Below are 17,560 nucleotides of genomic sequence, written 5' to 3' on the forward strand. Positions count from 1 at the left end.
CATAAAAATAAATGAAGAAATAAAGGCATTAACAACTACAACTAAAAAATAAATACTTAAAAAAAAGAAAGAAATTGCATATTCTGTGGATAGGGAGTGGGGAGGGAGGCCACCTGGCCGACATGGGGAGCGGTGTAGGGGACACTGGCTGATGGAGACTATGGCTTCATGATTTTTTCTATCTATTTTTTCGAATCTTTAAAATTTTATATAATAAAATGTTAGAAGAACACGAAGCTTGTTCAGAGCTCCTCAGGAGCACCTGACGGAGAGGGGGACATGCTGTGGACGGGGAGGTGTCTGTTGACTGGCCGTGAGCCAGGAGGGCTGCGGTCTTCTGTCCACTGGAGATGGCTGAAGTGACCGGCACCTGGGGACTGAGTTTTCATATCATGGTGGGAAAATGGCTCTGGGCCAGGGGCAAGTCAGGTGCTAGCCCAGGTGAGACGCGTTATGGTACCGAGGCGGCCCTGGCACCCCTCCAGAGACCCTGCCCGGGATGTACACAGCTCTCCACCCAGTTGCCTTAGATCGTCTGCAGTTCCAGCCACCTGCCCTTTGTGATGCCAAACCCAATTCCCTCAGCAACGACAAGGGGGAGGAATATCATGACCAGAGCCTTGGATTTGCCCTAAAGAATGTGGCTCTGATAATCTGCCTCCTAGGGAACAAGAAAATAGCTTTCCAGGTCGGGACTCCACGAATTTTTCTGTAGAGGGAAAAAAATCTTTTAGGCTTTTCAAGCCACACATAGTCCTTCTCAGCTACTCCACTCTATCATCATTGTAGCATGAAAATAGCCACACACAGGGTGAGAGTGAGTGGGCCTGACTGTGGGTACAAAACCAAGTGAGGGGCTAGAGTTGTCGCATGGACTGTGGTTACGGAACCCTGTTCTAGGTGGACACGAATAACTTTCCCAAACCATGGTCTCACATAGAGTAAAAAACTACAGAAATAGGAAAAGAGTGAGTAGGGAAGACGGAAGGGCAGAGGAGGTGTATTAATCTGTTTTTCATTACTATCATGTGATACCTGAGGCAGGCACACTTTGTCAAGAAAGAGGGTCTTTATTTATTATTAAAGCATTATGATTCTACATAGTAGTTGGGTTCATTTTTACAAAGTCACACATGCATGAAATTTGATTTCCTCCCTTTCAGTCTCCATTCCTTTTCCTTTCTCTCTCTCCTCCCTCCCCCTGGCCTATTTCACTTAGCATGATGTTCTCCATTTCCATCCTTTTATAGGCAGATGCCATGATTCATCCTTTATGGCATTGTGCATATACAGCACATTTCCTTAATCCCTTCATGTACTAGTGGGCAGTAGGGCTGGTTCCATCATCTGGCTGTTGTGATTTGTGCTCCTATAAACAGTGGTGTGGCTGTATTCCTATCCTATGCTGATTTTAGTTCTTTTAAATAAATACCAAGGTGTGGGGTGGCTGGATCATATGATGGTTCCATTCCTAGTTTTTGGAGGAATCTCCCTAGTGCAAGAAAGAGGTCATTGAGCTCCGGAGGATCTGGAGGACCAAGGGCATGGCTCTGACATCGGCTCAGCTCCAGGGAGGGCTTTCTTGGCTGTGTCACATCATAGTGAGAAGAGAGAGAGAACATGGCCAAGCAGGAAGCAGAGGGGGTCTGGGGTCCCACAATCCCTTGAGGGTCTGTCTCCAACTGACCTAAGGCCCCACCTTAAAGTTCCCATTACTTCCCATACTACCAAGGAATGAACCTTTGGGAGAATAGAGACCACACCCAAATTTTAATAGAAACTTATGGTTAGCTGAGGAATCAGGGGTGTGACAGTCTTTGGGGTTGAACACTCTAAGATGTGACTATTCTGTTGGGTGATTGACATGGAGGGAAGAGGGAGTCACTAGAAACCCTCAGCCGTGGTACTGAAGGTGCCATCAGAGTGGATGATGAAGGCGCTGAGGAGGTTGGTAGGGGATGAGGAAAATAGCATTGAGTCCATGTCCCTGCAAGTCAAAGAAGGGAGTGTGGTCTCTGGACTTACAGGTCTGCTTTCTCTCTCTCTCTCTCTCTCTCTCTCTCTCTCTCTCTCTCTCTCTCTCTCTTTCTGTGGTACTGGAGATTGAACCCAGGGCCTTGTGCATGTAAGGCAAGCACTCTACCAACTGAGCTGTATCCCCAGTCCCACAGTTCTGCTTTCTAAACCCAGTTCCAGGCTGTGTGTCTTTGAGCAAAGATTCCTTGATCTCTCTGAGCCTCAATTTTTCTTCTGTGAAATGATCTTTCATCATGTAAACAAAGCAAGTTCCTACCTAAGAGGAATTTGGGTGCCAACCATGAAGGAATACATTTTTTTTTCCCACTGCCGATACCTATGTATATGAAAGTAGGTATGTCTCATTTATTTAAAGGGAGTTATTTTATGTATCTGTTCACTTGTTCAGCTAATATTTACTAATTGTCTAGATGTGCCTTAAATTATGGAGTAATTATATTCATAAGCCAGCTAGCTACCATTTATTGAACACCTATTATGTGCTTTGAAACTATGAAACAAACAGTTCCTGTTTTCATGGACAGACAGATATTGTATACAGTTATAATGAAGAATATATATGTATTTAATTTATGCTGACTCAATGATATGCCCTTGGTGGAGGGGAGGGGCAGAGAAAAAGAAAGGAATAGCAATTTTAAAATACAAGTCATTCTTGCCATTCCATTCTGAAGGCGAAGCATAAAATGGAACACACAATTCGGCTCTTTTCTTCGTTGTTCTCGAATTTTTGTGTCCCTTTTGTCATGTGCAGCTCCTAAGGCAACTGCTTCCTTCTGTCCCTCTGCCTGTGTGTATCCACATGCTGACCTACCGGACATTTGTGTTCTATTTATTCAGGTATCTTCTGACAGGGCCGTGGATGTGGCTCAGTGGTAAAGTGTTTGCCTGGCATGCGTGAGGCCCTGGGTTTAACCCACCGGAACCACAGGGGAAAAATCACTATTCTGAGCAATTTACAAACATTGCCTAAATCTACTCACACAGCAACCCTAACAAAATGGAGAATATTTGCATCCCTGTTGTGTTAGGCTAGGTTAGGCTGCGGTTGCAAACAATACCAGAACACCAGCCACCTAGCCCAGGAACAGCTTATTTCTTAATTGTGCAAAGACTGCTGCAGGTTGGACAGCCCTCCCGTCTGCAAGTTACAGACGTGTGGCCTTTGAAGACCCCAAAGCAAAGGAAGTCGAGAATGGAGGGGCTCCCCAGTTCTTAACCCCCTCAGCCTAGAAGATCCTCAACCTTCAACCTTCTTACCTCTCCCCAAACCAACTGCCAGGGTCTTGGCGACACTAGCCCAGTCCCTCTGCCATTCTGTTTGCCACATTCATTTCCTTAAATTCTCCCCTCTACCAGCCCAGGAAGCCATCTAAAATGTGAGTCAGGGTCTTATTTTAATGTTCTTGGTGAGTCCAATCGACCAAGCCCAGCTGCCTTGAGGCTCCCTGTCATTCTATTGTCAGGTCACAGCTGTTTGGTGGGGATCATTTGTCACGGGTGGCTGCCATTTGCTTATCATACAAATGACGGCTCCTCTCCTGCAGGTTCCCCTGTGATTTCACGGATTCTGCGCTCTGCCTGCTGCTTCTCCGTTACCATTTCTCTTCCATGAGTTTTTTAAAGTTACATTTTTACATACCAGGAGGCATTGACAACCCCTAAAGAAATAGGGCTGGGATGTCGCTCCGCAGTGGGGCCCTTGCCTGGCACGCGCAGGCCCTGTGTTCTATCCTAAGCACCACCCAAAAGAGAGGCTTATAAAAATAAGATTCGTCAAGTGTAAAATATACATGTTTATTTAAATAAATTATACAGTGAAAGGAAATCTTTTAAGTCAAGGATCATCAAGAAATTAAAACTAAACCTAAAAAAGTCTATCAACTATGTTTCCCTCCAAATGACAGATGCTGGGTGACTCTGATTTTTTTCCCCCTCTACCTTTTTTAACTTTCTTGTTTTCCATTCATTTAAGAAAAAGTTTCAAAACTAATTTTCTTGCTTTCTGTGGTTGGATGTTTATGTTCTTTCCAGCTCTGCCTTGATTTCCTCCTTCTTCTTGTAATAGAATTGGTCAGAATTTTAGCAAAGATAAATAACTAAATAAGCTCAAGGAACAAGGGGAGGTAACAGGACAGAGGGTCTCCCTCTGCCATTCTCAGTCCTTGTGATTCAGGGAACCGACTCCATCTCTGGCTGAGGGCTGGTGGGGGACCCAGGCTTGGCCAGCCAGAGCAGTGAATCCCCCTGACCACGGTGGTCCTTACCCAAATCCTTCCAATCAGAGATAATCTCAAGATTTTTTAGATGAGTTTCTGTCATTTCCAGTGGCCTTAGATCTTTGAGGCTGTAAGCCTTGAGCTGCGGAGAGCAACTGTACCTGACATAACAGAACCGAGGTGGTAAGAGCTGAGTCTTTCTGATTTTTTTTTTTTTTTTTTAACTTCACTAGCTGGCCACACCTAAAGCCAGCTCTACCCTTTTTCAGTAATGTGAGCTAGCAAATTAGCAAATACCTCCTCTGCCCCTGCTTTTCTTTTTGTTTAGTAAGTTTGCGTTAGACTTCTGAAACTTGCAAGGGAAAATCCTAATATTTTCTCCAACATGGCATTGCCCCAGCTACCCTCAAGTACTCTGTATTAGTCAGCTTTTTCTAAGTTCTGCTGCAGTAACAAACAACCTCCAAATCTCAGTGCCTTTCACAGGTTTATTGCTCACCCTGTTACACGTTGACTGCATGAAGCTTGGGCTCTGCTCCATATCTCTTTTCATTCTTGGACCTGGATAAAGGAGCAGCCCCTCCCTCAGTCTCACAGCAGAGGGAGACCCATGCAGGATCAAACATTATTTTTGCTCACATTTGATTGGCCAATGTGAGTCACATGGCCAAGTTCAACATCAGTATCACCGGGAAGTTAACACCTCCCACAGTGAGGAACTGCCCGGGGTATGACAAAGGGTAGGAATGCATGATTCTCTTAAAGGGAAAGGAGCAGTAATACGGAACAATAATATAACCTGCCACAAGCTCTAATTAGAGCGCGTGAGGATGTTTTCTTCCTTACATTTCAACAGTGAGTGCACTTCAACATTCTCTTTTGGAGTACAGTCCTAACTCCAACCAGGCAATTAGAAGCAGTGAAATAAGTTGCTAGTGTACTAAGAATAAGAGAAGCTGAGATATTTATTTTAGCCAAAGAGAATTGCCCTGAGAATTGGTCAGATTCTTAGCAAAAATAAATAACTAAATAAGCTCAAGGAACAAAAACACACTGCTGCCTTTCTGGTCTCGTCTCAGGGGAGATGTCTCATGAAAGACATCGTTAAGACCGAGACCTTCAATGAAACGAAGATTGTGTTTTAGAAAAGAAAATAAAAGATTGTGCTTTGGGCAAAGTGTCTTTTCAGCTAAGTTTTATCCTTGAATTAAGGAGAAAAAAAAAAGAGAGAATCCACAATCCTTTTCATGATGAAAGGTATCTTATGACCACAAACTGAGGTGAGAACAAAAGAGTCACCGTGTCATTTGAGGACAAGCCCCAGCCTATGCTGAACCCTGGGCCGAGGCTGAGAGTGGGACTGGGGACAGTCGTGCCTTCAAAGAGGCTCAGGGAGCTGCGTACATTTTATATTAAAGGTCACAATTAAATGGCAGCAGGACAGCAAATTTGCTGTCATGCCCTCTTGATAGGAAAAAAAAGCCTTTTAATGAAGCCTAGATTTCTGCCCCAGCCGTTTCAGAGGCCAGAGTCTCATGAGGACAGTAAATCGTCTTTGCTTTTAATATTCACATTCATCCTCAAACAGAGGCAGGAAAGAGAGCTGCTTCCGGTTTGGGGGACATGCTGACATCATAAATCCTCCCAGTGCCTCCATCGCAGTGGAGGGTGGACATGTGGGTGGCCCTTTCTCAGGGCACCTGCACTGCTTCCTCTCCTTCCTGCTGCTGCCGCAGGGCTCTCTGGGTCAAGTTCCGAGGGCCTGGGCAAGCCAGCACAGCTCCATCGCTGAGGAGGAGGTACTTTAGTTTCCTCTGGCCACTGTCATAAATGGCCACAAACTTGGTGCCTTAAAACAACACCACGTGTTCCCTTATAGTTCTGGAGGCTAGAGGTCCAAGTCAGTTTTACTGGGCCAACGTCAAAGTGTTGTTGTGCCTGGTTTCTTCTGGAGCTCTGGGAGAATTCCTTATCTTGGCTCCTTTAGTTTCTGGGTTCTTTGGTTCATGAGCCCTTCCTGGCAACACACCAACCTCGTGCTTCTATCTCTGTATCTCCTACTTCTATCATAATAACTTCCCTTGACCTTCCTCTTATAAGTGATTATATCATAGGACTCACCTGCATAATCCAGAATACTCTCCCTGTTCAAGACTCTTAGATAATCTCATCTGCAAGTTCTTTTTGTCCTGTAAGGGAACATGTATGATCAGAGGGTCTGGGGATTGGATATAGACACCTTGGGGGCACTGTGTGAGTCAGCTTTCTGTTACTATAACAAATACCAGAGATAATCAATTTATAAAGCAAAAGGGTTATTTTGGTCCACAGTTTTGGAAGTTCCAGCCATGATTAGGTGGTCCTGTTGCTTTGGGTTGTGGTGAGACAGCGCAGTATGGAGGGAGATCATGGCATAGTCAAGATCCTCACCTCATAGCTAGGAAGTCAAAGACAGGAAGAGGAAGAATATTCAAGGGCATGTGCCCGGTGGTCTGGTGGCCTCCCACTAAGTCCCCTCAAAGGTACCACCACCTCTCTATTGGTACTTCACTGAGGACCAGGGGTTACCACATGGGCCTCTGAGGAACACTCTACATCCAAACTGTAACAGGCACTAAAAGGAGAAAAACCTTTGTTTCTCAGCTCACAAGACTTCTGACACCAAACGTCTGGTTCTTCATACCAATAGTTTCCTGCAGGTCCCTGCTGGGTGTCCTGTAGCTCAGTTCTAATGCCACCCGGAGTGGGCGTGGACCCACAGGAGAGGGCTCAGTCCCACAAGACTACCTCCAGCTCAGATGCCAGTCCAAGTAGTGGAGCCCCAGGTCACCCACAGTTCTGTCTGCACCGCCTACAGTTCAGGGAGCCCCCAACCTGGAGAAGCCAGGGAAGGGCCACTTCTCCATGGAGGTAACATTGGAATGCAGGCCTGCAAGTACACGGAGTCCCTCTTCCATCTGGAAAGAGCCCTTTCATAACCTTTTGGCCAGATTTATAACTTCTGGGTCACTCTGTTTTCAGATGGTCTCACTTCTCTCTTAGAATTCATCACGTTTATTTTTTAAATCCTCAGTCTTCGATCTTGTAGGGGATGTAGAAGAAATTCATCTTTACCCACGTCTCCAGCTCCTGCCCCAACTTCTCTGACTCAGGAGTCCTGGAACTTGGAGTGGGGGAAAGTTACCTCTTTATTTTCTCTCTCTCCCTCTCTCTCTCTCTCTCTTAACTTAGATGTGGCATCTCCTTTCATTCTGAGTGTGGGCAGCCACCCTCAGTATACCTGTCACTTTGTCACACTAATTGTGATCACTGATATTTTCATACCACGTTATGGTTGTTGCAGAGGTGGCGAAATATTACTAACACTTGTTTCTTTTGAACCAAAGTAGCCCCCCAACCTCCTATTAACGCTTGTTGTTTACTGCGTAACTTTAAAGCACATAGATTTCCATGCCACCAGCTGTGTTTAAAAATATTTTGGTGCCTGCATTTCAATATGATTGGTTTGCTGTAATTTTATCTATTTATGTTATTAGAAAAATATCATCCTGAGAAGCAATGTAGACCTCCAAAGGGGCCCAAGGCATAAAAAAGGTGAAGGTCCCCCACAAGGGGTTTGGAGAGGCTGGGAGGGATGTGGTCAACTCTTCTGCACATCCCCTGCCTTGGACTCACCATTTGGAGCTGGAGGAGAGGGGCTGGGATGGAGGCTGATCTCCTTAAGTTTCCCTTAAGTCATATTAGAAAAAACATGTAACCAGTTAAAAAGGAGCTAAATAAAATCACAATGGGGCATATTTTATTAAAAAATATTAAGTGTCACAGCCTTGGTTTTTAGATGGTCATGCAGTACCTGAGACCCGGTGAGCACGTGGTCTTGCAGGTGGTGGTTTAGGAGCTCTGCTATCTGGACACGTAGCAGCAGCTCAATGATAGGGTTGGTTAAGTGGGACTCAGCTCTGTTTCCCAGGAGAATGACTCAGCCTGTGCCGGGATAATAACCGCTTGTTGATCTCCCAGGGTGGAGATTAGTGAGGGGGCGAAAGCAAGATCACATCCCAGTAACTGTGATTTCTAAGTGTGCTTTAAGGCTACCAGAGAGCAATGATGCACTGGTTTTTGGAGCTATTCCTCCCATCATAAAAGACTGGAACTGACAGGATCCTGAAATCCCAACCTAAGCATCGTTCAGAACATCTCTATTGTACTTCTTCCAAATAGTTGGAATTCACAAGTGAACTTCACAGGAGGCCTCCAGCAGGAAGTGGTTGGGAAGCCAGCGAAGGTGTTGGTAGGAAACTGTGTAAGGTCTCTTGCCAAGTTCACTGGGGTGAACGTGATCCAGTCCTGGGCCATTGCAAGGCTTTCTGATGACCGATACGGGGCCGGTGTTACCTTTGCAAATGACTTTTCATGTGGAACGTTAGTGCTTTCATGTTCCAAGACAACTCAATCTCTTACCTAAATGAAAAGTGGGTAAAAGTTGGATTCTGAAATTCAGTTTTCAATATCAAATAAGTTTTTCTCCTTTCTCCTTTGCTTTGTTTAAATGTGATTTTGGAAGTTGCCTCTCTAAATGATCTTACAACTGGATAGAGAAACGGGTGAAGGCTGACTTCTCAGATCTTGTCATTGTGCGTTTTGTAAGCATGCTAGCTCTATTTTATTTTATTTTACTTAGCATCCCAGAAGGGGGAAAGTGTGTGTGTACATTTATTTTTTTTTAATATATTTTTAATATATTCACCTACATGATCAGAAAAATCAATGTCTGTTCCTTCTCAGAATTATAGCATCGATTCTTAGGGTTCAAATGTGTTAATTAACATTTGAAAACCAGAGGAGGAAGACATGGCGAAGGAGCATAATAGTAAAACAAGTTTTCTCGGAAACATGGCTCAGCAACACTGTCCTGATTGAACGTGCAAAAATGCGTGCCCTGGGGAGGTCTGATTTCAGCCCTTATGGAGCCTGCCTGCGCTGGCTGCTCCAGGATTGACACTCACATCTCCTCTCCCCTCCCTGGCTCCCTGGTGATGAGCGCGCGCCTCTTTATTTTTATTTGACCTGGAGCCAGTTGCACCGATTCCAGCAAAGAGAAAAGGGCCTGGCATGGTTTCTCTCCCTCCCTCGGAGCTGGCCTGCTGAAATGATTGATAATTCCCGGGACGACACTCCCAAGAATAAAGTCCCTTTCATTTGGCCTGATATACACTGGTTTCTCGTGTGTACTCTTGTTTGAGAACTAGACAGCACCCCATTCTTTAGCCCTGAAAGCGGGGATGTCGCTAGAGGGGGCCTCGTGTTGCCGCTTGTTAGCGAATCCCAGTTTGCTTTTGGGGGATGACGTTGTGACGCGCAGGGTCCGGGGTTTCATGATGGTAAAAGTCCCTTGTTGGGCTCTCCACCCGCTCTGTCCTCAGGGGCGCAGTGCCGCTTTCCTCCTGCGATTCCTAAACAGGAGGATGTTACTTTGAAGGTTTCATGACATCAGTAGTAAAAAACGTACTCATGGCAGGAAAATCACAGCTGAAGAGAGAGGCGCCGTCAGAACTCCCCTCGGGTGCAAGTGATAAGCTCCACTGTGTTTGGCTGCCCTGACACGGGGCTTCCCTCTGGGGGTTCCGACGAGCAGATACCTGCCAAGCTGTTGCTGTAAGGGCCAAGGAGAAGGAAATTTCCTATGATTATGGCTCTGCCTCTCTCCACCCATTTTTTTCTTCTTCTAGCCAATTGGCTGTATTTTCTTCGGTCTTAGACCTTGACCTCCATGTTAGTGATCTTGTGAACGTCCCCTTCTCCTGGGCCCCTCCCGGGTTTCCTGAACAGCTTGTGTTCTTAGCAAGAAATACTCAGTGATCTTGGGTCCTCTGCTCCTCTGTGCCTCGGTTGTACCTCCAAATGAAGGACAGTGGCCATTGTTCATGTTGTGAGGACTCAGTGAAATCACCTGCAGGTATGCAGAAGGCACTCATACACTGCCAGGCATAGAGGCAGTCATTCATCCTACAGGCGTTTATTGAGTGCCTATGACGTGCCAGTCACGGTCCTAAGTGTCAGCGACACCAAGAGGAGCAACCACAGGACCAGCCTCTGCCCTCATAGAGCTTCTAGCTCCATAGAAGATTTGGGTATAAATTAATCACATGGTTTTTTTTTTTTTTTTTTCTCCAAATTGGGCCAAGGACTAGAAAGGAAAATTACAAGGAGCTTCATTGGGCTCTGACCTAATCAAAAGACATTTTTAATAACATTTTAATGGAGATCAGAAGAGGAATAAGACTGAACTAGGACAGAGAGGTTTTGGGGCCCCCACCAGCCCTGAGATGCATTTCAGCAAATAAAGAAAATGTGTCCAGACCTCAGGGCAGGTGTGGCTCCGCACTGAGAAGCAGGGCTTAGCGAGCAGAGCATGGGCTGGGTTGTGCAGCCCCCTGGCCCTTCTGCTGGGTGCCTTCAAGCAGAGAGCAAGCTGCACAGCTGTGCTGGTGCCTCTGGCTGGGGTAGGGAGACTTTGGAGACAGAGGAAAACACCTTCGCAAAGGCCAGAGGTGGGAGGGAGCAGACCCATTTGAGAGCTGAAAGGGGGCATGGCTGGAGTACTGGGCAGGGCAGGTGGGCCAGGGGTCCAGGAAACCCGGGGGCGTCAGTTACCGTTGGGGCATGAGAACATTTTTCTCATAAATTCACTGCCAGCACCCAAGGTCCAGGGTCTCCTGAGAAACATCAGGTTCCCTCTAGAGGCCATCGATCGCTAACCAGTGGGGGAAATTACTTCAGGGATGTGAGTTGTTGGTGTCACACCACTAGGATTTAGAGAATAAGGACAATGGAACAGAGGACAGTGACACTGACTGTGGGAAGCAGGGAGCAGTGGGACCCCCCCCCCCCCCAGGACTCCAGCCAAGGAAGGATGCTCTGTCACAGCCCAGGAGGCCGGAGTTGAGCATCGAGAGGTGAACACAAACAGGACCCCACAAGAAGATACCCCATTATGGGAATAAAAATGGCAACTGAACATTAGGGAAAGGTTCCTCACAATGCTGTCGCTTTCAGGTGTAATTATCTTTACAAGGAAGTGGAAGACTCTCCTTTACCTGGTCTCTCAGGTCCCGTCCAGCTGGAAAACCCAAGTCTGGCAACAACCCTGCGCTGCCTTGAAATGGTCTCCACGGCCTGTGTTCTTCCTGGCTTTGATTTCTTTGATTCTGGAATCATTTAAAAGAGCATTCACTCATTCAAACAAATACACTTTATCGAGGTGTTCTTTTCTCTCTCTCTCTCTCTTGTTTAAGTCCATGTTAGGAGAGAAATAAGATCCCAGATAGATTCTGGAGAACCGAGTTCTGATGCGAATGAGCTTTGCAGTCTGTGCCAGCGGGGCACACAGGTCCCAGGGAAGCCCTGGCTTTGGGAGTGGATAGATCTGGCTCCGGATCCTGATTAGGCGCCCTGGGGGGGTGCAGGTCGGTCAGCCTCTCTGCACAGTGAGAGTTCCAGTAAGCTCCAGCTGTCATCAGGGAGAGCTTTGAGGCCAGGGAAGTAGGGATCCTTCTTTTTCAAAGTCATTTCTGGGGATCTTGTACCAGAGCAGCCTCCATGTGATCCACGTCCATTCAGGGGTTTATTCCTTTGTATTCTGAAAAGATTTGTTCCTTGCTTTTCAGAGCGAGCTGTGCTTTGGCTTTGGGGAAACATGAACCAGCATTGAGACAGACTTACAAGACTTTATCAGCAGTCTGTACTTCTGTTAAACTTCCAGAGGAACAAAAAGCCTATAATCATGATTTTTCCATGTGGTATCTATGATAAAATTATTCATGATCTAAAACTCCCACGAGAACACTGTCAGCTGACCCAGCACTTGAGATATGGTATTGCTTATTAAGATGTAAATGTGGAACTTAAAAATATGCTTGAACTTGATCTACATTAACTCAAATGTATGCTAATCAGAGGTAAATTCCGATATTTTCCTTTCAGAAGAACTATTTAATTTTTCTTCAATAGAAAGCTGGAGGAAGAGCCCTTGGTTATTTCTGACACGATGTAGAATATAAAGGCTGGGTTTCCTCTGTCTCTTGTATTATTCATATAGTTGATTTTTTTTTTTTTTTTTGGTACCGGGAATTGAACTCAGGGGCACTTGACCACTGAGCCCCATCCCCAGCCCTTTTTGGTATTTTATTTAGAGACAGGGTCTCACTGAGCTGCTTCGGGCCTCGCTGTTGCTGAGGCTGGCTTTGAATTGTGATCCTCCTGCCTCAGCCTCCCAAACTGCTGGGATGACAGGCGTGCACCACGGTGCCCAGCGTTCATATAGTTTTATATCAGCAACATGCAGGCTGCACCTTCAAAAATAGCATGCAAGATTAACAGTGATTTAGATTATGCTGCTTTAAAACCCAGATCAGATTTGAAAATCAGAAATGCTAACTCATACACACACTTTTCTGTCAAAAATTATGTTGCCGTCTTTTAAGAACGGAGATGGGTGAGGCTTTTAATCAGAGGGACCATTATATTGTCAAAGTCATTGCTGGGGCTCAAGAGCAGATTCTCACGGTCATACAACCATTTATTGCTTTTCAGCCCGCGACCACCAATCCCACTGTCCCTCCTGCTGACTGACGTGGACGCTGCGATCGCCATTCAGTCCTTCTGGAGAGCCTATCTGGTAAGGTCACGTGCAATTGTGGCATTTGGCTTGATGGAGAATTTCCCATGGAGGGCCCATGGGAAAACCCTCAGAAGAATTAGAAACAGAGGCTATTAGGGTTCACATCCAGACCCCAGAAACAGGATTTTCTGTTTTTTAAAAGAGTGATTTAGAATTTTTACCAAAACTTATTTTGCAATTTTCATTAAAATTACCCTCCAGCTTTTCAAAGTTGAATTGACTGGCCTGTATTGCCTAAAATAATATTGCATATACACAGAGAGGAATACACTGTCATTTTAGAAAAAAAAATTAAGATAAAACTAAAGTCTGAGACACTGATAACTCCATCATCAAAAAACAATCATTATGGGCTAGGGATGTGGCTCAGAGGTAGAGCACCTGCCTCACACATATGAAGCACTGGGTTCGATCCTCAGCACCACAGAAAAAAATAAATAAGCAAAATAAAGTTACTGTGTCCATCTACAACTAAAAAATTTTTCAAAAAATCACTAAGACTGGGGATATCGCTCAGTTGGTAGAGTGCTTGCCTTGCATGCAAAAGGCCCTGGGTTCAATCCCCAGCACCAAAAATAGAAAATAAAAAAATTATTAACATTTTGGTTTAAAATTTTCCAAACTTTAAAAATTTTAATATATAAAACGACATATAAATACCTGACATATAGAAAATTACTTTTTCTTTTCTAGCTTGTCTTCCCTGACCATTTTCCTATTTTGAACTTTGAGGTTGTTTCCAGATCTACTGTTATAACAAGTGTTGCCATGAGTATCTTTGTGTAGTCACATTTAGTGACTTGGTCATTTATGTAGGAGTCCCATTTGGTCATTTATGTAGGAGGAATTCTAGAAGTGGAATTTCTAGGTCAAAAGGGGAGTTTCTTTTTAAAGCTCCTGATCCCTATTGCCACGAGGCCCTCTGGGAAGGATATCCTTTTAAAAATTGTTCTCAGAGGCATTTGAGCACATATCCCAAGCTAAAAACATACACAGCATCTTCATTTGGTGATTGGAGCTTCAGGTAGACACATGGCTCGTATCCATGTCTGATGGTGAGATATCAGTGGAAGGAGTTTAGAGGCAAACACTGCACGGGAACAGGACCTGTGGATGCGCAGGGAGCCAGAGGGCTCTACCCAGATGCACTCTTCAGAGGTAGGGTGTGGGGAGGAGACTGAGATGGATACACTGGCAGTTGTCCATCGAGAAGTTTGACTAACCCCAGTGAGCAACCATCAATCATTGGCAAATGCTTGTTATGTGCCTATCCGTGGGACAGTCCCTGACCTCAGGAGCTTCCTATCTGGGGTGATGTTCTGTGGACATTCCACTCCTCGTGTGCCTGGCACATTCCTGAAAACAGGGGCTGCAGTCAAGTGAGAAGGTCAAATGTTAGACTTGCACATGAAAGGAGCCGTCTGTGCCTAACAGTTTACAAACCCCCTGTTGTGCCCGGTGATTGAGACACAGTCTTGGATGATGTAGGTTTTCAGTATTCTGTACATACTCTGTATATAAATGTGGGCTTTTTCCTTCATAACTGAGCACCAGCAGGTTAGCTTAGGGTCCAGTGATGTGCAGCCAAGGTCAACAAGCCCAGCTTTCACGTGCTTCTTGAATTCTTCGTTGTCATTGTTCTGCATTTATGAACTTATTACATACATGAGGCTTATTATGAGTCAGTCATTTTATTTTTCTGTTTTCATTTCCTTTTCATGAGATGGTAGTGACATAGTGCACTGAAAATAGCAATTTTTAGATACCATTTTTTAAAGCAGCAAAGCCCTTTCTTTGAACCAAATCATACCCAGAAGCCAGGAATGCCACAGGATGAGGGGAAATGTTCTGACCCTGGTTCCCCCGTGTGGTGAGACCCCTACCTCTCTCCCTCCACATGTGGGGAGCTTTGGGGCCCAGAGTAAAAACAATCTGTAAGACAGACAAATTCAACTCATCATGCCAACCCCTGCCGTATAAGAAGATGTCGGAGTGGCTCAAAATGGAGCTGTGCCTGTGGGCTGCCATCACACATAGCTAGAAATGCTCCTCAAGGTACAAGGGGTCCGTGTGTACCACATGAAAGTTTGGCTGTCTAAATCCAAACCCTTCCTGTGCTAAAATCATAACAGAAGACAGACCTGGCACAGTGGCATATGCCTGTAATCCCAGTGGCTTGAGAGGCTGAGGCAGGAGGATCACAAGTTCAAAGCCAGCCTCAGCAACAGCGAGGCCCTAAGCAGCTCAGTGAGACCCTGTCTCTAAATAAAATACCAAAAAGGGCTGGGGATGGGGCTCAGTGGTCAAGTGCCCCTGAGTTCAATCCCCAGTACCAAAAAAAAAAAAAAGAGATCCGAGCAGAGATCTAACCATCCCCAGAAAGGAAAGCTGTCTGGTGTCTGGGAAGCCACCAGGGAAAGAGGGTCCAGATCTCAGCTTTAAGGAAAGGTGGGCACGGATGTGTCAGCCACAACCAAGAGGAATCCCAGGGAGAGGAAATAGCTTATGTGTGTTATGGATTTTTTTATTACAACATAGCATCTGTGTTAACACACACACTCGCACATCCACATAGGAAAATATCTGAAAGGAAACAGTCACCTGACAGGATGGGTACCTTGGGGTGGCTAGAGAGAACTGGGGAGACCAGCCTTATATGTTCTGAACACATTTCTTTACAAAGAGAATGTGGTCTGATTTTATTTAATTAAAATTAACTTAAGCCAAGGGGTCATCTCTGTGAATAGATAAACTATTTGACAAAATCTAACATGCTTTTATGATAAAAAGACTCCTCAAGCTGGGTGTGGGGGACACACCTTTAATCCCAGTGGCTCAGGAGACTGAGGCCACCTTCAGCAACTTAGCAGGTCCCTAAGCAACTTAGCGAGACCCTGGGTCAAAATAATTTTTTTTAAAGGGTTGGGGATGTGGCTCAGTGGTTAAGCACCCTGGGTTCAATCCCTGGTACCCCAAACAAAACAAAACCACTCCACAAACTGGGAAGAGCAGGGGATTTCTTATACTTGATAAAGGGCATCTATGAAAACACCACAGCAAACATCATATTTAATGGTAAAAGACTGGATGGTTTCCCCGTGGGTTAGGAGCAAGAGAAATATGTCCTCTCTTGTCACTTCAATTTAAGGTGATGGTGGGGGTTCTAGCCAGGAAAATCAGGCAAGAAAAAAGGCATGTAGATTGTCGAGGAAGAGGGTATGGTCTTGTATATAGAAAATCCCAAGGAATTCACTTAAAAAAAAATAAGAGCCTATTAGAAATAATAAACATGTTATCAAGGGTGCAGGATAGAAGGTCAATATATAAAAATCAATTGTATTTAAATACACTCCACAATGAACCATCTGAAAATGAAAAGACAATAACGTTTGCCATAGCATCAAAAAATAAAATACTTAGGAATATAAATTTAACTAAAAGTGAAAGGCTGTTTATGAAAACTGCAAAATACTATTGAAAGACATTAAAGAAGACCCAAACAAAGAGAAATGCATGCATGTTCATTGATCAGAAGAACTTGATACTATAAAGATGGCATTTTTTTTCCAAATTGATCTACAAATTTGAAATGATTCCTATCAAAATCCCAGCTGAGTTTTTTTTTTTTTAAAGAAATTGACAAGCTCATCCTAAAATTCATAAGAAAATGCAAGGGACCCAAAATAGTCAAAAACAGTCTTAAAAAAGAAGAACAAAGAAGGACTCACATTCCTCTATTTCAAAGCTTATACAAAGCTACAGCAATCACCACTGTATGGACTAGCAGAAGGATAAACATAGATCAATGGAATAGAGTGGAGAGTTCAGAAGTAATCCTTTTGCTGACGACCAGTTGATTTTTCAGCAAGTGTGCCAAGACCACTTAATGAGAAAAGAATAATCTTTTCCACAAATGGTGCTGGGACAATTTGGATATCCACATGCAAAAGCAGGAAGTTAGACCCTGACTTCAGACCATATACAAAAACTAATTCAAAATTAAAGACTTAAAGTGTTAAGACTATAAAATCTTAAAAAAACAGGGATATAAATTTTGGAGTAAGTAACAGTTTTTATAGCAAAAAGAACTAGTGACAAAAGAAAAAATAGATAAGTGAACTTCATCAAAATTAAAAACAAGTGCTTCAAAGAATACCAAACGAGTGAAAGTCAACTCACAGAATGGGAGAAAATATTTGCAAATGTTACATAAAATAAAGGTCTAATTTCCATTATACATGAAGAATTCTCACAATCCAATGATAAAAACACAAATAACCTAATGATAAAATTGACAAAATGTTTGAATAAAAACTTCTCCAAAGAAGATATACAAGTGGTGGAAAGAGGCCCAACATCTTTAGTCATGAAATGCAAATCAAAGCCACAAAACAATGTTTTCACTTCATACTCTAGAGCATGGTTAGAATCAAAGACAGTCAGTGTTCCTGAGAACTCAGGGGACCTGGAGCCTTCCCGCACTGCTGATGGAAATGTCAAATGGTGTGCCGACTTGGAAGACAATCTGGCGGTTCCTCAAAGAGTTAAACAGAGTTTCTGCTCTGAGACCCAGCAACACCACTCTTAGATATATATTTAAGATAATAAAAACATCTTATTAGCC

General features: G+C 44.3%; 1 protein-coding gene across 1 annotated transcript in view; it reads left to right on the forward strand.

Annotated features, from left to right (window-relative positions):
• Iqck (IQ motif containing K) overlaps positions 1-17,560 on the forward strand; it is a 112,449-nt gene that overhangs the window by 38,866 nt on the left and 56,023 nt on the right. Inside the window, exon 7 of the mRNA XM_048789590.1 lies at positions 12,849-12,933. Within this exon, the coding sequence (XP_048645547.1) occupies positions 12,849-12,933 (85 nt within the window). The remainder of the gene's footprint in view (positions 1-12,848; positions 12,934-17,560) is intronic.

Source organism: Marmota marmota, unplaced genomic scaffold (genome assembly GCF_001458135.2).
Source record: "Marmota marmota marmota unplaced genomic scaffold, marMar, whole genome shotgun sequence".
Taxonomy (NCBI): Eukaryota; Metazoa; Chordata; class Mammalia; order Rodentia; family Sciuridae; genus Marmota; species Marmota marmota.